Below are 23,172 nucleotides of genomic sequence, written 5' to 3'. Positions count from 1 at the left end.
CACTTGAATCAACTTTAGGAGACGGTCCTGGCACTTGCTGGACTTTCTTGGACACACTGAAGCCTTCTTCACAACAATTGAACCGCTCTCCTTGAAGTACTTAATGATCCGATAAATGGTTGATTTAGGTGCAATCTTACTGGCAGCAATATCCTTGCCTGTGAAGCCCTTTTTGTGCAAAGCAATGATGACGTTACGTGTTTCCTTGCAGGTAACCATGGCTGACAGAGGAAGAACAATGATTCCAAGCACCACCCTCCGTTTGAAGCTTCCAGTCTGTTATTCAGCATGACAGCGTGATCTCCAGCCTTGTCCTCGCCAACACTCACACCTGTGTTAATGAGAGAATCACTGACATGATGTCATTAGGTCCTTTTGTGGCAGGGCTGAAATGCAGTGGAAATGATTCAGTTCATTTGCATGGCAAAGAGGGACTTTGCAATTAATTGCAATTCATCTGATCACTCTTCATAACATTCTGGAGTATATGCAAATTGCCATCATACAAACTGAGGTAGCAGACTTTGTGAAAATTAATATTTGTGTCATTCTCAAAACTTTTGGCCACGACTGTACAATAGTAGACTATAACCTCTACTATTGTACATAGCCTGCACTAACCATGGAACTGTGATGACACAGCCAAGTATTGCGCCATGCGTCGGTTTCAAACTGTTACGCCTTGTTCTGTGCTCTGCTCCATAGCGATTTAATTAGCTTACATGTTTTATTTTTTATATATTATCAACCGTTACTAATGAACCTCAGCATCAACCACATGGCCGTGACGGCGTTTACAGAGGAAGCAAATGAAGGTCAACAAAACAATGTCATTAAATGGCATGATAATGTAGGCTATACCAACTGAAGGGAACTAACAGTAAATTGGCAGTTGAATATGTGTTTGTTATTAGGCCTTCTGACGGTCGATGCTGATAATGGCTAATATTTAACATGATAGGCATAGGAAACAGTGAATGTCGGAGTAGCCTATGATTAAACATTTGAGAGTACCCACCCCTGCAAGTTAAAAGGCTACAATTTTAATTTTGCATAATGGCACAGCATTTCATAAATTGTACTGTGAGAAAGTTGATATGTTGATATTCTTCATTTTGCTGCCATATGACTGGTTTCACATTTGTCTCCAACGTTTATAAGGTAAAATAGATCTAAAACAAGTGTCAGTTATATTTACAATTCCCTTATTCAAACAAATTTCCATAGGTCTTATCAATAGTTCTTATCAAGTTGTAAATTACGGTGCATGGAGAATGCTGTTATTTCTATGGGGAATAAAAGAAAGCGGATGCTTTCGTTCATGCGGCCCGTTCATTAGGCAGATTGACCGGTGCGGCATTTTCCGAGATAAACTACCCAAGACGCACCTACAACAACAACACATAAAGCCTCACATAATTCTTCCCAGACCATGACAATTTCTCTCAACCAGTGGCATATGGGCTTTTTAGGTGAACACTGAGGATACCCTTTGATAAGCAGTGCCCCCTTTGTCAAAGGCAGGGGCTCAAAATATTTGACTTGTCCAGTCCCCAGCACGCCTCTCCAGGGTCCTGTTGGAGAGACGCATTTCTGCAGTGCTCCCCCAACATTCTGTCAAGAAAATAATCGAACATAAATCATGTTGCAGATATAGGATATGGTAGAAAGAGTATGTAGACTTTGCTGTAGGCTACTGGCTGGAGATAAAATGTATGACAATGTAATAGACATTTTTACATCATGCAGGTTTATCCAATCAAATAGCCTAAGCTAAATGTAAGTCAATCAACTTAAACATGCGCTGTCAGAATAGTCATGGACAGGCAAAAGGTGAAAACCAGATCAGAGTCCAGAAGGTATAGAGTGACAGGCAGGCTTGAGGTCAGGGCAGGCAGACTCTTCAGGCAGGCGGGTACAGAGTCCAGAAAACAGGCAAGGGTCAAAACCGGGAGGACTAGCAAAAGGGAGAATAGCAAAAGCAGGCGCATGGGAAAAACACACTGGTTGACTTGAAACAGACAGGACGAACTTGCACAGAGAGACAGGAAACACAGGGATGAATACACTGGGGAAAATAAGCGACACCTGGAGGGTGTGGAGACTATCACAAGGACAGGTGAAACAGATCAGGGTGTGACACTGTTCATCTGCTCATCCACTACATGTTAAAGACGGTGTCCTATTTGATTTAGCTCATTGTTAACAATGAACCGACGCTGTGTTATGTGGTGGTTGACCAGTAGTTCAATAAGCCCCCTCTCCCATGTGTCTTCACACTGATAGGGTTAAATCAGTAACAGTCACACATGGTGGTCATGAAATGTAAATAATTGGTTTTGGATTCTCATTTTAATGTGACATGACACAAAATCCATGTTAGCTAAGGATATATTGTTGTATCATTAATTACACAGTACATCCTGTATTTTGCTACTTATACAAGTAGGTAGGCTTAAATGACAAATCAAATCCAATTTTATTGGTCACATACACGTATTTAGCAGATGTCATTGCGGGTGTAGCGAAAGGCTTGTGTAATCTAACAATACACACAAATCCATAAGCAAAAGAATGGAATCAATAAATAAATAAATAGGTAGTAGGTACGGTACTATACAACCGTGTAGAATAAATTGACATTGCAGTGCAGCGATAAAAGCGAGATGCAAATATCCTTTTTGTTATTACTGTACACATTTGTTTCTACTCCATTTCAAGCGATGAGGTAGTTGTGAGGTTGCCCTCCTCACACATGGTGGTGATAGAACGGAGTAATGAATGTGATGGAGTCAGCTGACAGTCTCAATACAACTGAAGGGGTTTGTTCCAATGTTCACAGAGGTAAACTGCTGAGAAGGTAGGAAATCATTTTATTCAACCTCCTTCTGGTATGTTTATGTAGGTGGGTCTCATGCTGATTTCTGCTTTTGTCTCTCTCTGCAGCACAACAGCGTTAGTGGGTGAAAGTGTAACCCACTGCTAAGATCAGGAGAGAGAATGTGCATCCAAAATGGCTCCCTATTTAGTGTGCTATATTTGACCAGAGCACAATGGGTAGTGCGCTAGATGGTGAATAAGGTGCCATTTGAGACGCAGACAAAGGGTAAAAATCCCATCCTCCAGCTGGGTTGTCGCCCCAGTCACACAGATAGCCGCAGGCTTCAGAGAATAGGCACTGTGCTTCTCCATGCTTTAAATGAGTCTGTCACCGTGGGTGGCACCATCAAACTTGCAGACATTCAGTGCTGCCTGAGTGCCATACTGTATTCCTCACCATCAGACCTGCAGACATTCAGTGCTGCCTGAGTGTTAAGTGCTGCCTGAGTGTTAAACTGTATTCCTCACCATCAGACCTGCAGACATTCAGTGCTGCCTGAGTGTTAAACTGTATTCCTCACCATCAGACCTGCAGACATTCAGTGCTGCCTGAGTGTTAAACTGTATTCCTCACCATCAGACCTGCAGACATTCAGTGCTGCCTGAGTGTTAAACTGTATTCCTCACCATCAGAAGATGGGATCGCAGTGTCTAAGCATACTGTTGTCAGGGGAGAAAGTTTTAGCTGAAATAGGCTTTCCGGTTCAACCATTTGTTTCAGATCACTTCACTCGTTGTGCCAAACTGATTGACAGTGGCATTGAATTATATTCCTATATCTACAGTACCTGACAACTTTTTGAGCAACTAATCTAGCATATTTTTCTATAAACTCTAATCCATGTTTCAGTGCTAATCCATCAGCGTATTCTAAAGGCATTTGCAAAAGCATAAGAAAGAAAGAAAATCATTATATTGTTGTTCCAATGAAGAGACTTAAGGAAACTATTTATTCCAGGAATACTCTATAAGGCATGAGAACCAGAATGTATTCAACTGATGAATTCTCACTTTGTCATTGGCGGGTCTTGGTTCAGTGCATCACTCCTGCTGTGGCTCAGTGGGCTCTCGGCACTAGAGGTAGGCCTACACTAAAATAAATCTGCAATATTTTATATTTATGGGGCAAAGACGGATTTCAGTCTGAATATTTTTAAAGTGAGGATGCTTTATTATACAAAGTTATCAGTAGCAGTGTTCAATCTGCTCACGGGGTGATTTTTGCTATGGAAATATGCAAAGCACCTGTTAACTACAAACATTTTTAAAAGCTGTTAGCCTACATTATCCTAGCACTCCTGGTGAACACTAGTCCCCTCTTGTATACCACAGAGGAGGAAAGAGGGGGTGCTCTGTAGTTGTCAACCCAACCCCCCCCCCCCCCCCCCCCCCTCACTGCAGCTCCTACACTGTACTGCTCCGAAATACCAAACAATGTGATGTTGGTTTGACGTTTGATAAACATATACTTTGTTGTATGATCCACTCCACTCTATAGATAGGTGGTACTCTATACTCTCTGTACAGTAGGTGTGTGTTAATGACCCTCTCTTCCTCTGCAGTTCTCCGACCACTCCCTCTCTGTAGCCCCTTGCAGTCTCATTACAGCCACTTTAGACAGCTAATTGGTGAATCACTCAATCAGTCAATAAGTAAATCATTCAATTAGGCCCTGGAGGACAGGCAGTGGGATAAAAAGTATCCAATTTTCATACTTGAGTAAAAGTAAAGATAACTTAATAGAAAATGACTCAAGTAAAAGTGAAAATCACCCAGTAATATACTACATGAGTAAAAGTCTAAAAGTATTTGGTTTTAAATATATTTAAGTTTCAAAAGTAAATCTAATTGGTAAAATATACTTAAGTATCAAAAGTAAAACAAACACTGTAAATATTTTAAAATTCCTTATATTACACAATCAGCACAATTTTCATGTTTTTTTAAATTTACGGATAGCCAGGGGTGCACTTCAACAAACAACATAATTTACAAATTAAGGATATGTGTTTAGTGATTCTGCCAGATCAGATGCAGTAGGGATGACCATGGTTGTTCTCTAGATAAGTGTGTGAATTGGATCATTTCGCTTCCTGCTAAGCATTCAAAATGGAATGAGTACTTTTGGATGTCAGGGAAAATAAAATGTTCATAATGTATTTCTTTAGGAATGGAGTGGAGTAAAAGTTGCCAAAAATATAAATAGCAAAGTAAAGTATAGTATAGATACCTCAAAAAAACAACTTAAGTAGTACTTTAAATTATTTTTACTTAGTTACCACTGAGTTACCACTGAGTTTAAAATAAACTCAGCCAATCAATCGGAATTTCCACAACTCATGTTTACCTTAAGAATTTAATCTCCGTGGGTATTGAATGATTCCGGTTTGTGTGAGGCGGTTTCCCTCTCCTCTCCTCTCAGGGGCAGTTGGGATATGCAAAACACACATTTCCAATTCACACGCATATTAATACACACTTGTACATGTGTGAAATGGAGAAATATAAGCACCCACCAAATAATAAGAAAAATAGCCTTTGGTTTTGTTTTACATGTCGAGTTCATCTGTCGAGGGGATTTGTTGTTCTACATTGCCTCCCCAAATGACGACCCACTTTACTGCTTTGGAAAACAGAGTTGCTAGGTTACATAACGCTGTTTTATCAAGATGTGAGCGGGATAGTCTTAGTATTTTGTCTTTAAGATGAATTACCAGAAAAAATGCCAGTGAATATAACTCTAGAAGATTTTTTTCTCCAAATCTGAGTGATACGTTATGCACCATAGCTGTTGTTCATCACGTTGTCTCATACATTTGCATTTTAAGCAAGTAGGAATGTCAAATGGATTGCCATAGTTTTGTTCTTTGCAATGTTAACTCTCCACTTACTGCCATCTACATGTCCTTTCATATTCTCCTTGAATAAGACAGTATCTGCTTTCCTGTCCATCAGTAGATACACAGTATGTGCTGTATGTGTGTGTATACAGTAATGTGTGACTTTATGCTTATACACTGTTGTTTACATAATACATACTGTAGTGTAGGCTACATGTTGTACACATGCACAATGTCAGTGCATAACAACCACAGCAGATTCCAGTCTCAGGTCAGCTATACTGTCCAGTATTCACTGGTCTCGTTTCAGCTTCATGTGGCCCCAACCGTGCACATAACCTACCTGCCACCTGGACAAAATCTCATATCTCACCTGCCATCTGATTTATCTCATATTTCTAGACCTGTTCATGCATGCTAAACAATCTGGGTTCTGAGGCATTTCTTAGCAGCTCCTCGGGATGTTGTTTCACATGTATGCATCACATGGAAAGAGAAGCAGAGAGATCAAGATGGTCTTCCTGGTCTGAACCAAGGGAACATTGCACTGATTCGAAACAGACCAGAGAGGGAGATGGGTTACATTTTAAATTTGTATGGATGATGTAAATATTTGAAGCCAATTTCAAAACTTGATGCCAAAAGAGGCTGGATGTAATTTCCTGAGCTCAGAGATCAGCAATATATGTTGTACAGCAGCTTGAGTGCTGATGGATGTGTGTGCTTGTGTGTTGCTGATGGATGTGTGTGCTCGTGTGTTGCTGATGGATGTGTGTGCTCGTGTGTTGCTGATGGATGTGTGTGCTTGTGTGTTGAGCGGTTTTGTGAAAAATGTTTTTATGTGTGTGTACACAGAGGGTTCAACATGAAACCCAAAAGAGTTCTACCTTTTGAAATCCCTTTTTTCTGAGGGTAGAAACAAATAAAAACGAGTGTATATGAGAAGAAAGGATGAAAGTCAGAGTAATTGAACAGATAGATGGGAATGAGATAATGGACGTGAGAGTTTGAAGTGAGAGTTTGAAGTGAGAGAAGTAAAAGTAGGACACTGTGGTGAGTCTTTTAACGTTAACTCATTAAGTTACTCACCAAGTTAATTGCCCACAATACATAAGCAATAAGGCATTGCAATTTCACCAGGCACAAAGGTAACAACTACCTTTTAAGGAAGTGTCTTGCTCTTACCAGAATGTGGTCGTCACTAGTTACCACAATCACAAAGTCATAAATCCGCCTTTTTCTACAATTTATCTACCTAACTGTAAACCTAACCTTAAACACACTGCTAATCTTATGCCTAACCCTAACCTTAAAAATAATATTTGTATGATTTATCCAATTTTGACTTTGTGGCTTGGGTAACTAGTGGAAACTGAATAATGCTGAGTTTCAGTTTTAGTACAGTTTAAGAGCATCAATAGTCAGCATGGAGCACCCAGAGTGATTTTAGCTCAGTGTTGTGGAGATGCTCTGGGGACCTCCAGCCATTCGCTTTCATTAAACGTCCCCTCATTACGCAGGACGTAATTGCTTTGTAGCTCATTTAAGCCAGCATTAAATCATGTGAATGTGCTTGCACTGGGGGACATACACAGGAAAATTATTCTACCAGACAGTGTATCCCACATACACTACATGACCAAAAGTATATGAACACTTGCTCGTTGAACATTCCATTCCAAAATCACAGGCATTAATAGGCATCGTGTAGAATGTAATTGAATGTAATTGTATGCTGTAGCATTAAGATTTCCCTCACTGGAAGTGGCCTGAACCATGAAGAACAGCCCCAGACCATTATTCCTCCTCCACCAAACTTTACAGTTGGCACTATGCATTCGGGCAGGTAGCGTTCTCCTGGCATCCACCAAACTCAGATTTGTCTGTCTGACTGCCAGATGGTGAAGCGTGATTCATCACTCGAGAGAACGCGTTTCCACTGCTCCAGAGTCCAATGGCGGCAAGCTTTACACCACTCCAGCTGACGCTTGGCATAGCACAAAGCACAATCTTAGGTTTGTGTGAAGCTGCACGGCCATGGAAAGTTCTTGAGCTGACGTTGCTTCCAGAGGCAGTTTGGAACTCGGTAGTGAGTGTTGCAAACGAGGACAGGTGATTTTTACGGGCTCCTCGCTTCAGCCTATTTGGAGGTCCCGTTCTGTGAGCTTGTGTGGCCTACCATTTCGTGGCTGAGCCGTTGTTGCTCCGAGATGTTTCCACTTCACATTAACAGCACTTACAGTTGACCGGGAAAGCATTAGCAGGGCCGAAATTTGACACACTGACTTGTTGGAAAGGTGGCATCCTATGACGGTGCCACGTTGAAAGTCACTGAGCTCTTCAGTAAGGCCATACTACTGCCAATGTTTGTCTAAGGATATTGCATGGCAGTGTGCTCAATTTCATACACCTGTCTGCAACGGGTGTGGCACCTCCCCGCCCGTCCAACATCACTACTCTGGACGGTTCTGACTTAGAATATGTGGACAACTACAAATACCTAGGTGTCTGGTTAGACTGTAAACTCTTCTTCCAGACTCACATCAAACATCTCCAATCCAAGGTTAAATCTAGAATTTTACAACAAAGCATCCTTCACTCATGCTGCCAAACATACCCTTGTAAAACTGACCATCCTACCGATCCTCGACTTCGGCGATGTAATTTACAAAATAGCCTCCAATACCCTACTCAATAAATTGGATGCAGTCTATCACAGTGCCACCCGTTTTGTCACGAAAGTCCCATATACTACCCACCACTGCGACCTGTACGCTCTCGTTGGCTGGCCCTTGCTTCATACTTGTCGCCAAACCCACTGGCTCCAGGTCATCTACAAGACCCAGTGTGATCAGTTTGCTGGTCACCATAGCAGCACCCACCTGTAGCACGCGCTCCAGCAGGTATATCTCTCTGGTCACCCCCAAAACCAATTCTTCCTTTGGCCGCATCAACTTCCAGTTTTCTGCTGCCAATCACTGGAACGAACTACAAAAATCTCTGGAAACACTTATTTCCCACACTAGCTTTAAGCACCAGCTGTCAGAGCAGCTCACAGATTACTGCACCTGTACATAGCCCATCTATAATTTAGCCCAAACAACTACCTCTCCCCCTACTGTATTTATTTATTTATTTTGCTCCTTTGCACCCCATTATTTCTATCTCTACCTTGCACATTCTTCCACTGCAAATCTACCATTCCAGTATTTCACTTGATATATTGTATTTACTTCGCCACCATGACCTTTTTTTGTTGCCTTTACCTCCCTTATCTCACCTCATTTGCTCACATTGTATATAGACTTATTTTTCTACTACTGTATTATTGACTGTATGTTTGTTTTACTCCATGTGTAACTCTGTGTTGTTGTATGTGTCGAACTGCTTTGCTTTATCTTGGCCAGGTCGCAATTGTAAATGAGAACTTGTTCTCAACTAGCCTACCTGGTTAATTAAAGGTGAAATAAATAAATACTATTTTTTTTTTTATTTAAATAGCCGAATTCACTAGTTTGAAGAGGTGTCCACATACTTTTGTAAATATAGTATCTTTACTAGACTATATTAATATACTTTATTTACAGTATTGCCTTGAAGCTTCCTCAGATGGGACTGGAAGGATGAACTTTACAACTGAGATGAACTGTACATGCGACAAGATGCAGTACATAAATCCATAGAATAAACATATAGGTTAAAAGTAGATTTTTAAACTGACTGTCTTCTGTTCTTTCCCTGTGTTCCAGACACATTGAGAACTGGACTGGCCTGCAGACGCTGAAAGATGTGGACATGGAGCTGTACACTGGACTTCAGAGACTGTGAGTATAAACCTGGGAAGAGAGCAGGAACATAAACCATTTACATACTGATGGTGATCTGTGGTTGCTGCAGAGCACAGAGTGAGCCCAGTGTTGATATAGTTATGATAGCATACCATATGGATGTGAGACCATGGGCTGTTTCTTGGCCTGAAACATGCTATATGCAAGACATATTTAATGGTATGCAATGATCCTTATCTCACCACCCAGGAACATGGCACCAGGTCTGGTTGGCACACATACTCTATCAGCACTATTGACCACTAGCAGTTGCTTATGTTGCAGGCGTGTTTATTTGAATGCACTGCAGCCAGCTTAAAACAACAGGGCCTCCCTACGGCCCGTTTACACTGATCAAATAACGCTGGAATAGCGGCCAGGAAATGTAATTAAGTCCCTAAACACCCTGGCCTAAGCTAAACACTACAATAAGTCTCTTTTCTTCCTCCCTGCTTTGCTGATTCCTTCCCCCCATGCCTACTACCCACCCTCCGACATCCTGGTCAGACATCCTGGTCAGACATCCTGGTCAGACATCCTGGTCCCTCTGAACCTGTGGGGAACACTTCCCTCTGGGAAGTCTCCCCCAGTCTCCTCCAGGCTCACCCAGTTTCCCCCAGTCTGCCTGAGTTTCCACCAGTGTCCCTCAGCCTCCCTCAAACTCCTTCAGCCTCCCCCAGTCTAAACACTGGTCCTATTAGGGGACACCCAAAGCAGTTGAACAAGGCTGATTAACAGCTCCTCTCATTAACATCAGGCTCACCTGGAGTGGGCTCTGGCTCCTCTGCTCCCTCCCTCCCTCCCTCGCTCTCCTCCAGCAGCAGCCAGGGCTAGATGATAGGGATGACTCACCAGGTAGTGTGCTGCACAGGCAGACCAGAGCAGGAGCTACTCTGGGCACACGCTGGGTCAGCAATACGGGCCTCAGAGCCTCAGCCAGCCCACCTCACTGATTAATATTTAAGTACAAGCCACAGGGGGACATGTGACACATACGCCTGTGTTGGCCTTGTTAAATCCTTCACTCCCAGGTCCTGATGTGTCTGACATTGACCACACTGTATTACCCACTGGGCTGCCCTTGTTTAAGCCAAATTCAATATGGGGGAATAAATGTCTTAACATGCCTATTTATGCTTACCAAACACCCAGTGTTACAGTTTCACATCACTGTTAGCCATACTGTATGATGCCATCAGGACTGTTCTGATGTAATCATTCTCTCTCAGATGGATTCTACTGAAAAGAGCAGACTGTTCAATGCAAATAAACAGCTTGCAGATGCCTAAAATAACAAATGCATTCAATATACATAATTGATCTCAGCTAAGGAGAGAGAGAGAAGATGCAGGCTCTTGATACTATTCTGACTATAATGATGCCCCGTGTGGAGGGAGAAGAGCAGGGGAGACAGGCTGGAAGATAAGATTAGATGGCTTTTAGAATTCCTCAATCTTCTTCAATCTGGCGAATTGAAGAAGATGTCGCCAATTGCGGGCCTGGTAATGATCTGACTGGTTAGCTTGTCCGGTAGTGGATCTGGCAATGATCTGACTGGTTAGCTTGGCCGGTAGCGGGCCTAGCAATGATCTAACTGGTTAGCTTGTCCGGTAGCGGATCTGGCAATGATCTGACTGGTTAGCTTGGCCGGTAGCGGGCCTAGCAATGATCTAACTGGTTAGCTTGTCCGGTAGCGGATCTGGCAATGATCTGACTGGTTAGCTTGGCCGGTAGCGGGCCTAGCAATGATCTAACTGGTTAGCTTGTCCGGTAGCGGATCTGGCAATGATCTGACTGGTTAGCTTGGCCAGTAGCGGGCCTAGCAATGATCTAACTGGTTAGCTTGTCCGGTAGCGGATCTGGCAATGATCTGACTGGTTAGCTTGGCCGGTAGCGGGCCTAGCAATGATCTAACTGGTTAGCTTGTCCGGTAGCGGATCTGGCAAAGATCTGACTGGTTAGCTTGGCCGGTGTAAAATTCAGTTAAGAACCCAAAATATTCCTTCACACACTCCCAGTGCACTGCTTTCACAGCCCATGATTAACTGTAAATGATGCATTTATGAAGACCTGTCTTCGACCAATCAGCAGACAGTTGCTGTTTCTGTGAAGCTTGTGCGACCTGAGTGCCTACATCTTAGTGTGGGTGTAGCCACGCTACACTGAAAAACCCTGGTTTCCATGGACACACTGGCAGGAATATGTCGGTGGTTATAATTGTGGAATAGCATTTTATTTTTCTTCATGCTTACTTTATCCATAAACGTAGGAGGAAAGATCTGTTAGTATCACCAATAGTAACCTTGAGTGAATCGTTTTTCCCCTTTATGCTAAACATCTCACCAATGTAAATTGACACGATCTCATACCTGTGTATAATTATTTCCATATGTGTACCTTTCAGTAAACTGTTTACATGCCTTACGTGTGTGGGTCACTGTGTGTCTCTTCCAGAACAATCATGAACGGCAACCTGCGAGGTATCCAGGCCAGAGCCTTCTCCCAGAACCCCCACTTGCGCTACATGTGAGTGGTGTTACTGTTACCTCATTCTCTCTCTCTCTAGGCTGACTGGTAAACACAAATGAGAACATACATCACATCTGCCATTTATCCCCTCATCTTTTTTACAATTATTTTTGGCAGACTGCATTGATCATAGTTCACCGCCGTCTGACTGTGCACACTGACTGACTGATCTTCATTCAACAGTGACATATTCAGATTGACTATGTCACATATTTACCAAAGCAAGCAGAGTTTAGTTTAGCACAAGCTTGGGAACGTCATGACAGAGCAGCCATTTACACTGTAATCCTGATTGTTTATATGCCGGCATCCTGTTCCACACGAGACCCACAAACCATTCTAGCTCTCTCCCTGTGACCCTGTCCCATCCCAGGCATACATTATCCTAACATAAATAATTCACCCAGATCAACCTCCTCTTGAAGGAAATAAGCATGTTCCTTCTGCAGTGATATGCCAGTTCAGCTACAGTGCCTGGGTCTTCCTGGTGCTTCACATAGTGCTGAACACACACAGTTCCACCATGTTATGTTTGCTGTGTCTGTTCATAATGATTAGATTAGAGAGTTTAATAGGCACATGTACAGGGTTGCAGATGTAATTATATGGTACAGTGAAATTCTTAAGCTTCAAGCTCCAACAATTCAGCACAAAGTGAAATAAAAATTCAAAAATATAATAAAAATAGATAATAATACACATTTGAGTATATACAGTGCCTTGCGAAAGTATTCGGCCCCCTTGAACTTTGCGACCTTTTGCCACATTTCAGGCTTCAAACATAAAGATATAAAACTGATATAAAACTTTTTTTGTGAAGAATCAACAACAAGTGGGACACAACCATGAAGTGGAGCGACATTTATTGGATATTTCAAACTTTTTTAACAAATCAAAAACTAAAAAATTGGGCGTGCAAAATTATTCAGCCCACTTAAGTTAATACTTTGTAGCGCCACCTTTTGCTGCGATTACAGCTGTAAGTCGCTTGGGGTATGTCTCTATCAGTTTTGCACATCGAGAGACTGAAATTCTTTCCCATCCCTCCTCGCAAAACAGCTCGAGCTCAGTGAGGTTGGATGGAGAGCATTTGTGAACAGCAGTTTTCAGTTCTTTACACAGATTCTCGATTGGATTCAGGTCTGGACTTTGACTTGGCCATTCTAACACCTGGATATGTTTATTTTTGAACCATTCCATTGTAGATTTTGCTTTATGTTTTGGATCATTGTCTTGTTGGAAGACAAATCTCCGTCCCAGTCTCAGGTCTTTTGCAGACTCCATCAGGTTTTCTTCCAGAATGGTCCTGTATTTGGCTCCATCCATCTTCCCATCATTTTTAACCATCTTCCCCGTCCCTGCTGAAGAAAAGCAGGCCCAAACCATGATGCTGCCACCACCATGTTTGACAGTGGGGATGGTGTGTTCAGGGTGATGAGCTGTGTTGCTTTTACGCCAAACATAACGTTTTGCATTGTTGCCAAAAAGTTCAATTTTGGTTTCATCTGACCAGAGCACCTTCTTCCACATGTTTGGTGTGTCTCCCAGGTGGCTTGTGGCAAACTTTAAACGACACTTTTTATGGATATCTTTAAGAAATGTCTTTCTTCTTGCCACTCTTCCATAAAGGCCAGATTTGTGCAATATACGACTGATTGTTGTCCTATGGACAGAGTCTCCCACCTCAGCTGTAGATCTCTGCAGTTCATCCAGAGTGATCATGGGCCTCTTGGCTGCATCTCTGATCAGTCTTCTCCTTGTATGAGCTGAAAGTTTAGAGGGACGGCCAGGTCTTGGTAGATTTGCAGTGGTCTGATACTCCTTCCATTTCAATATTATCGCTTGCACAGTGCTCCTTGGGATGTTTAAAGCTTGGGAAATCTTTTTGTATCCAAATCCGGCTTTAAACTTCTTCACAACAGTATCTCAGACCTGCCTGGTGTGTTCCTTGTTCTTCATGATGCTCTCTGCGCTTTTAACGGACCTCTGAGACTATCACAGTGCAGGTGCATTTATACGGAGACTTGATTACACACAGGTGGATTGTATTTATCATCATTAGTCATTTAGGTCAACAATGGATCATTCAGAGATCCTCACTGAACTTCTGGAGAGAGTTTGCTGCACTGAAAGTAAAGGGGCTGAATAATTTTGCACGCCCAATTTTTACGTTTTTGATTTGTTAAAAAAGTTTGAAATATCCAATAAATGTCGTTCCACTTCATGATTGTGTCCCACTTGTTGTTGATTCTTCACAAAAAATACAGTTTTATATCTTTATGTTTGAAGCCTGAAATGTGGCAAAAGGTCGCAAAGTTCAAGGGGGCCGAATACTTTCGCAAGGCACTGTACATATTGACAACTGTACAATGGTAAATGTCCATTGGGGTGGGGGCGCAGGTGGCTTACTAGTGGTGATTATTCAGCGTGATAATGTCCACTGGAGCGGGGCAGGGTAACCCCCCCCCCCCCTGGAGGTGGGAGAGGGGAAATGTTCATTGGGGGAGAGGCGTGGGGGGATAGGAAGTCCGGCGGGTTTATTCAGCAGCCTGATGGTCTGTTGGTCTGGGGGTGGAAGCTATTGGCCAGTCTTACAGTTTTTGCAATACTCCTATACTGCCCGCATCTGAGTGATGGAAATGGAGAGAACAGGACATTACTCAGGTGGCTGGGGTTTCTGGTGAACTTCTTGGCCTTCCTGCGACACCTGGTGTTGTAGGTGTCCTGGAGGGTAGGCAGTGTGTACCCAATGGTACGTTCGGCTGAGTATACCACACTCTGTAGCGCCTTGCAGTCCACGGCGGTGGAGTTGCCGTGCCAGGCTGTGATGCAGCTTGACAGTATGCTCTCGATGGTGCTCCTGTAGAACACTGTGAGGGCCTTCGGGGACAGGTCAAAATTCTTCAGCATCCTGAGATTGAAGAGTTGCTGTCATGCCTTCTTCACCATGGTGTCCGTGTGGTTTGACTATTTCAGCTCAGAGGAGATGTGTACGCCGAGGAACTTATAGTTTTTGAACACCTTTACTAGAGGTCGACCGATTAATTGGAATGGCCGATTAATTAGGGCCGATTTCAAGTTTTCATACCAATCGCAAATCGGTATTTTTGGACACCGATTTGGCCGATTTATTTTATTTTAATATATTTTTTTTACACCTTTATGTAACTAGCTAAGTCAGTTAAGAAGACATTCTTACTTTCAATGATGGCCTAGGAACGGTGGGTTAACTGCCTTGTTCAAGGGCAGAACGACCAATTTTTACCTTGTCAGCTCCGGGATTCAATCTTGCAACCTTACGGTTAACTAGTCCAACGCTCTAACCACCTGCCTCTCATTGCACTCCACTAGGAGCCTGCCAGTTACGCGAATGCAGTAGAAGCCAAGGTAAGTTGCTAGCTAGTATTAAACTTATCTTATAAAAAACAATCAATCAATCAATCATAATCACTAGTTAACTACACATGGTTGATACTATTACTAGTTTATCTAGCGTGTCCTGCGGGGATGATTTAACAAAAGCGCATTTGTGAAAAAAGCACAATCGTTCCATGACTGTACCTAACCATAAACACCAATGCTTTTCTTAAAATCAATACACAGAAGTATATATTTTTAATCCTGCATATTTCGCTAAAAGAAATCCAAGTTAGCAGGCAATATTAACCAGGGGAAATTGTGTCACTTCTCTTGCGTTCATTGCACGCAGATTCAGGGTATATGCAACAGTTTGGGCAGCCTGGCTCATTGCAAACTAATTTGCCAGACTTTTACGTAATTATGACATAACATTGAAGGTTGTACAATGTAACAGGAATATTTAGACTTATGGATGCCATCCGTTAGATAAAATACGGAACGGTTTCATATTTCACTGAAATAATAAACATTTTATTTTCTAAATGATAGTTCTGGATTCGACCATATTAATGACCAAAGGCTCGTATTTCTGTGTGTTATGTTATAATTAAGTCTATGATTTGATATTTGATAGAGCAGTCTGACTGAGCGATGGTAGGCAGCAGCAGGCTCGTAATCATTCATTCAAACAGCACTTTTGTGCGTTTTGCCAGCAGCTCTTCGCAAGCACAGCGCTGTTTATGACTTCAAGCCTATCAACTCCCGAGATTAGGCTGGTGTAACCGATGTGAAATGGCTAGCTAGTTAGCGGGGTGCGCGCTAATAGCGTTTCAAACGTCACTCGCTCTGATACTTGGAGTGGTTGTTCCCCTTGCTCTGCATGGGTAACGCTGCTTCGAGGGTGCCCTTTGTCAATGTTTTCCTGGTTCGAGCCCAGGTAGGAGCGAGGAGAGGGACGGAAGCTATACTGTTACACTGGCAATACTAAAGTGCCTATAAGAACATCCAATAGTCATGTATATGAAATACAAAATGGTATAGAGAGAAATAGTCCTATAAATACTATATTAACTACAACCTACAACCTCTTACCTTGGAATATTGAAGTCTCATGTTAAAACGAACCACCAACTTTCATATGTTCTGAGCAAGGAACTTAAACGTTAGCTTTTTTACATGGCACATATTGCACTTACTTTCTTCTCCAACACTTTGTTTTTGCATTATTTAAACCAAATTGAACATGTTTCATTATTTATTTGAGGCTAAATAGATTTTTATTGATGTATTATATTAAGTTAAAAATAAGTGTTCATTCAGTATTGTTGTAATTGTCATTATTACAATTAATCGGTATCGGCTTTTTTGGTCCTCCAATAATCGGAATCGGTATTGGCGTTGAAAACTCATAATCGGTCAACCTCTAGTCTCAATGTCCATTGATGAGGATGGGGGCATGCCCAGCCTGGTTCCTCCTGAAGTCCACCATCAGCTCCTTTGTTTTTCTGATGTTGAGGGAGAGGCTGTTTCCCTGGAACCAAACCGTCAGGGTGCCTACCTCCTCCTTGTAGGCCGTCTCGTCGTTGTTGGTAATCAGCCCTACTATTGTCGTGTCATCAGCTAACTTGATTATGGCATTGGAACTGTGTGAGGCCACGCACTTGTGGAAAAGGGAAAGGTGGATACCTAGTTAGTTGTCCAACTGAATGTATTCAACTGAACTGTGCCTTTTGCATTTAACCTCTGAATCAGAAAGGTGCGGGGGGCTGCCATAATCGACATCCACGTCTTCGGCCCCAGGGAACAGTGGGTTAACTGCCTTGCACTGGGGCAGAATGACAGATTTTTACCTTCTCAGCTCGGGGATTCGATCCAGCAATTGTTTAATTACTTGCCCAACGCATGTATGCATGGAGTAAATCAAATCAAATCAAATGTATTCATAAAGCCCTTCTTACATCAGCTGATATCTCAAAGTGTTGTACAGAAACCCAGCCTATAACCCCAAACAGCAAGCAATGCAGGTGTAGAAGCACGGTGGATAGGGTAAACTCCCTAGAAAGGCCAGAGCCTAGGAAGAAACCCTTAGAGGAAACAGGCTATGGGGGTGGCCAGTCCTCTTCTGGCTGTGCCGAGTGGAGATTATAACAGAACATGGCCAAGATGTTCAAATGTTCATAAATGACCAGCATGGTCAAATAATAATAATCACATAGCCGATCATTCAGAGTATCTCTACCACTCCTGCTGTCTCTAGAGAGATGAAAACAGCAGGTCTGGGACAGGTAGCATGTCCGGTGAACAGGTCAGGGTTCCTTAGCCGCAGGCAGAACAGTTGAAGCTGGAGCAGCAGTCCGGCCAGGTGGACTGGGGACTGCTGCATCAGGCCAGGTAGTCATCAGGCCAGGTAGTCCTGAGGCATGGTCCTAGGGCTCAGGTCCTCGGAGAGAGAGAAAGAAAGAATTAGAGAGAGCATATAAACTATTGCAGCATAAATACTGGAGGCTGAGACAGGAGGGGTCGGGAGACACTGTGGCCCCGTCCGACGATACCCACGGACAGGGCCAAACAGGCAGGATATAACCCCACCCACTTTGCCAAAGCACAGCCCCCACACCACTAGAAGGATATCTTCAACCACCAACTTACCATCCTGAGACAAGGTTGAGTATAGCCCACAAAGATCTCAGCCACAGCACAAGCACAAGCCAAGGGAGGGGGGGGGGCAACCCAGACAGACAACCCAGACAGACAACCCAGACAGGCATCAGTGACTCAACCCACTCAAGTGACGCACCCCTCCTAGGGACGGCATGAAAGAGCACCAGTAAGCCAGTGACTCAGCCCCTGTAATAGGGTTAGAGGCAGAGAATCCCAGTGGAGAGATGGGAAGCAGAGACAGCAAGGGCGGTTCGTTGCTCCAGTGCCTTTCCATTCACTAACAGAAGTTTATTTTGTGCTTTGTCTGGGTAGCCGGAAAGTAGAGCATTGCAGTAGTCTAACCTAGAAGTGACAAAAGCATGGATACATTCTTCTGCATCATTTTTGGACAGAAAGTTTTGGATTTTTGCAATGTTACGTAGATGGAAAAAAGCTGTCCTTGAAACAGTCTTGATATGTTCGTCAAAAGAGAGATCAGGGTCCAGAGTAACGCGGAGGTCCTTCACAGTTTTATTTGAGACGACTGTACAACCTTCAAGATTAATTGTCAGAATCAACAGAAGATAATTTTGTTTCTTGGCACCTAGAACAAGCATCTCTGTTTTGTCCGAGTTTAAAGGTAGAACATTTGCAGCCATCCACTTCCTTATGCCTGAAACACAGGCTTCCAGCTAGGGTACTTTTGGGACTTCACCATGTTTCATTGACATGTACAGCTGTGTGTCATCTGCATAGCACTGAAAGTTAACATTATGTTTCCAAATGACATCACCAAGATGTAAAATATATAGTGAAAACAATAGTGGTCCTAAAACGGAACCTTGAGGAACACCGAAATGTACACTTGATTTGTCAGAGGACAAACCATCCACAGAGACAAACTGATATCTTTCCGACAGATAAGATCTAAACCAGGCCAGAACTTGTCTGTGTAGACCAATTTGGGTTTCCAGTCTCTCCAAAAGAATGTGGTGATCGATGGTATCAAAAGCAGCACTAAGGAGCATGAGGACAGATGCAGAGCCTCAGTCTGACGCCACTAAAAGGTCATTTACCACCTTCACAAGTGCAGTCTCAGTGCTATGATGGGGTCTAAAACCAGACTGAAGCGTTTCCTATACATTGTTTGTCTTCAGGGAGGCAGTGAGTTGCTGTGCATCAGTTTTTTCAAAAACGTTTGAGAGGAATGGGAGATTCTATATAGGCCGATAGCTTTTTATATTTTCTGGGTCAAGGTTTGGCTTTTTCAAGAGTGGCTTTATTACTGCCACTTTTAGTGAGTTTGGTACACATCCGATGGATAGAGAGCTGTATTTTATGTTCAACATAGGAGGGCCAAGCACAGGAAGCAGCTCTTTCAGTAGTTTAGTTGGAATAGGGTCCAGTATGCAGCTTGAAGGTTTAGAGGCCATGATTATTTTCATCATTGTGTCAAGAGATATAGTACTCAAACACTTGAGTGTCTCCCTTGTTCCTAGGTCCTGGCAGAGTTGTGCAGACTCAGGACAACTGAGCTTTGGAGGAATACGCAGATTTATAGAGGAGTCCGTAATTTGTTTTCTAATGATCATGATCTTTTCCTCAAAGAAGTTCTTGAATTTATCACAGCTGAAGTGAAAGCCATCCTGTCTTGGGGAATGCTGCTTTTTAGTTAGCTTTGTGACAGTATCAAAAAGACATTTGGGATTGTTCTTGTTTTCCTCAATTAAGTTGGAAAAATAGGATGATTGAGCAGGAGTGAGGGATCTTAGATACTGCAAGGTACTGTTTTTCCAAACTTTATTTATTTATTTTATTTAACCTTTATTTAACCAGGAAGGGCTCATTGAGATTAAAATCTCTTTTTGAAGAGCGCCCTGGCCAAAATAGGCAGCACCAAGTCATTACAAAAAAATTACAGACAGACAACATGAAAAACTACAAGTAATCTAGTAAATACCATTGAATTCATAAGAGTATAAAACAGCAAATTAAAGACATTGACAGGTCAGGGAATCAGCCTCAAAATCATTCATCAGTGATTTTAAAACACCAATCGGGACAAGTTCTTCCAGTTTAAAAGTATTTTGTAAGGTGTTCCAAGACGATGGCGCAGAGTACATAAAAGCCCTTTTACCAAATTCAGTTCAAACATTTGGAACAGTTAGCAGGATAAGGTCCAGCGAACGAAGAGAGTACCCACCATATTTCTGAACAATAAAAATGCACAAATAAAAAGGTAGTAAACCCAAAATGGCTTTGTAAATAAAAGTATACCAGTGACTGAGCCTACGAGTGATTAGAGAAGGCCAGCCAACCCTGGTATACAAAGTGCAGTGGTGCGTAAGGGTTTTGCAGTTTAAAATAAATCTCAAAGTGCCATGGTAAAAAGTGTCAATTGATCTCAAACACTGAGCGGAAGCATTCATATATCAAATATCCCCATAGTCTAGTAAAGACATGCATGTAGCTGATACTAGCCTCCTTCTGGCTTCAAAAGAAAAACAGGCCTTATTCCTAAAATAAAAATCCCAATTTCAGCTTCATTTTTTTTGTAAGTGTTGAATATGCAATTTAAAATTCCAAGATATTTATATGAGGTTACAACCTCAATCTCCTTGCCCTGACAGGTAGTAATAGGTGAAAGGTTCAGAGGTCTATTTCTTGCATTAGGAAACACCATTAGTTTAGTTTTGTCAGTATTGAGAATAAGCTTTAATTGACACAAGGTATGTTGAACAGTATAAAAGCTGTTTGCATGTTCTGGAAAGCTTTTGTAAGAGACGAGGCACAACAGTAAATAACAGTATCATCAGCATAAAAATTAAGTTGTGCATTTTGGACGTTTTTGTCTAAATCATTTATGTAAATAATGAATAAGAGAGCACCAAGTACAGGGCCTTGGGGCACACCATTCAAGACAGACAATTTGACACACATAAGCCCACCCATTGCACTGAGTTTTATCAGACAGATAGTTAACAAACCATGCAACTGCATGCTCCGAAAGACCTACACTCGACAATCTCTGCCATAGTATAGCATGATCAGCTGTATCAAAAGCCTTAGAGAGATCAATAAAAAGTGAGACACAGTGCTGTTGTTTGTCAATGGCTTCAGTGATATCATTTAAAACCTTCATGGCTGCTGTAATTGCGCTATGCTTCTTCCTGAAGCCCGATTGGTACATTGATCAAATAGAGTTAGTAAATAAAAACTCTTTCAGCTGTTCACTTACCTAGGTTTCAAGTATTTTCACCAGGGGTGACAGCTTTGAGATTGGCCTATAGTTATTTAGAATAGTTGGATCTCCCCTTTTAAAAGTGGTAGGACAAATGCTGATTTCCAGATCTTTGGAATTTCATTACATTCCAGGGTTAGATTGAACAGAGATTTTAAGTGGCTCAGCTATGAACGTTTGACGTTTAGGGTTAGGGTTAGGGTTAGGGTTAGGGTTAGGGTTAGGGTTAGGGTTAGGGTTAGGGTTAGGGTTAGGGTTAGGGTTAGCTGCCAGATTTAAAAAGATCAGGACCTGCAGGCTTTCTCTGATCTAAGCATTTCAAGGGCTTTATGTACCACCTGCACTGAGAATGGCAAAAAGCTAAACGTTTGACCAGCTCTCACTGGTTCATCCACACAGGGTTGTACAGAGACAGAGGACAGTGCTCATTGAAACAATTCCGAATTTCAGTTTTGTCATACATAGCAACAGAGTCCTTCAAAACACATGACGGTAATTCATTAACATTACTGTTACCAGACATAGACTTAATAGCCTTCCAAAACTTTCTAGGGTCATTCAGGTTATCAGTGGTAACAGACATAAAATATTCAGACTTGGCCTTCCTGAGAAGAAAATAACACGCCTAAATATAAGCCAATCAGCATCAGAACATGATTTCCTTGCTTTAGCTAGATTACGGTCGTGAATAATACAAGACAGCTCAGAAGAAAACCATGGATTATCCCGCCCTTTAACCCTGAACCTGCGGAATGGGGCATGTTTGTTTACTATTTGGGAAAAACCATCATGAAAGACTTTCCAGGCAGTTTCCACATCAGGGATAAGCTAGTTGGAAGACTTCCAGTTTGGTGTGGCGCCTTTTCCCTTCCAATTTTCTGGAAGCTTGCTTCAGAGCATGGGTATTTTCTGTATGCCAGGGAGCTAGTTTCTTATGACAAATGTTTTTGGATTTTAGGGGTGCGACTGCATCTAGGGTATTGCGCAAAGTTAAATTGAGTTCCTCAGTTAGGTAGTTAACTGATTTTTATACTCTGACATCCTTGGGTAGGCGGTGGGAGTCTGGAAAGGCATCTAGGAGTCTTTGGGTTGTCCAAGAATTTATAGCATGGCTTTTTATGATCCTTGGTTGGGGTCTGAGCAGATTATTTGTTGCGATTGCAAACGTAATAAAATGGTTGTCCGATAATCTATGATTATGTGGAAAAACATTAACTTCTTTCGGATCATTGGGATGCTAGCGTCCCACCTCGACAACATCCGGTGAAATTGCAGTGCGCGAAATTCAAAAACAAAAGTAGTAATATTAAACATTCATAAAAATACTAGTTTTATACATCATTCTTTAGCTTAGAATCTTGGTAATCGAACCGCTTTGTCCGATTTATAATAGGCTTTTTGGGCGAAAGCATAGCATTTGATCATCTGAGGACAGCGCATCACCCACTTCCTGCATTAACATGAATTCATAACCTGCACAAGTGTCACAAAACTCAAAGATAGCGATAAAATAAATCACTTACCTTTGAAGATCTTCATCTTTTTGCAATCCAAAGGGTCCCAGTTACACAATGAATGGTCATTTTGTTCGATACAGTCCTTCTTTACGTCCCCAAAAGGTCAGATTAGTTGGCGCGCTTCATTCAATAATCCACCGGTTTCCCCTTGTTCAAAATGCATACGAAATGAATCCCAAAAGTTACCAATATACTTCATCCAAACAAGTAAAATAATGTTGCTAATCAATCCTCAGGTACCCTAATATGTAAATAAACAATAAAATTTAAGACAGAAAATAGTATGTTCTTTCCCGGAGATAAATAACCAAGTGCGCACCCTCACCGGAGCGCGCCAC

General features: G+C 42.1%; 1 protein-coding gene across 6 annotated transcripts in view; it reads left to right on the top strand.

Moving 5' to 3' along the window:
• The window catches only part of LOC109889245 (NT-3 growth factor receptor-like), a 292,647-nt gene that overhangs the window by 50,357 nt on the left and 219,118 nt on the right, over window positions 1–23,172 (top strand). For all 6 annotated transcript variants that reach the window (XM_020480545.2, XM_031822673.1, XM_031822672.1 and 3 more), the window contains exons 2-3: window positions 9,470–9,544; window positions 12,002–12,073. In XM_020480545.2, coding sequence (XP_020336134.1) covers window positions 9,470–9,544; window positions 12,002–12,073 — 147 coding nt within the window. The remainder of the gene's footprint in view (window positions 1–9,469; window positions 9,545–12,001; window positions 12,074–23,172) is intronic.

This window comes from Oncorhynchus kisutch, linkage group LG4, assembly GCF_002021735.2.
Source record: "Oncorhynchus kisutch isolate 150728-3 linkage group LG4, Okis_V2, whole genome shotgun sequence".
Classification (NCBI taxonomy): Eukaryota; Metazoa; Chordata; class Actinopteri; order Salmoniformes; family Salmonidae; genus Oncorhynchus; species Oncorhynchus kisutch.
This window is presented reverse-complemented; position numbering and strand designations above follow the sequence as displayed.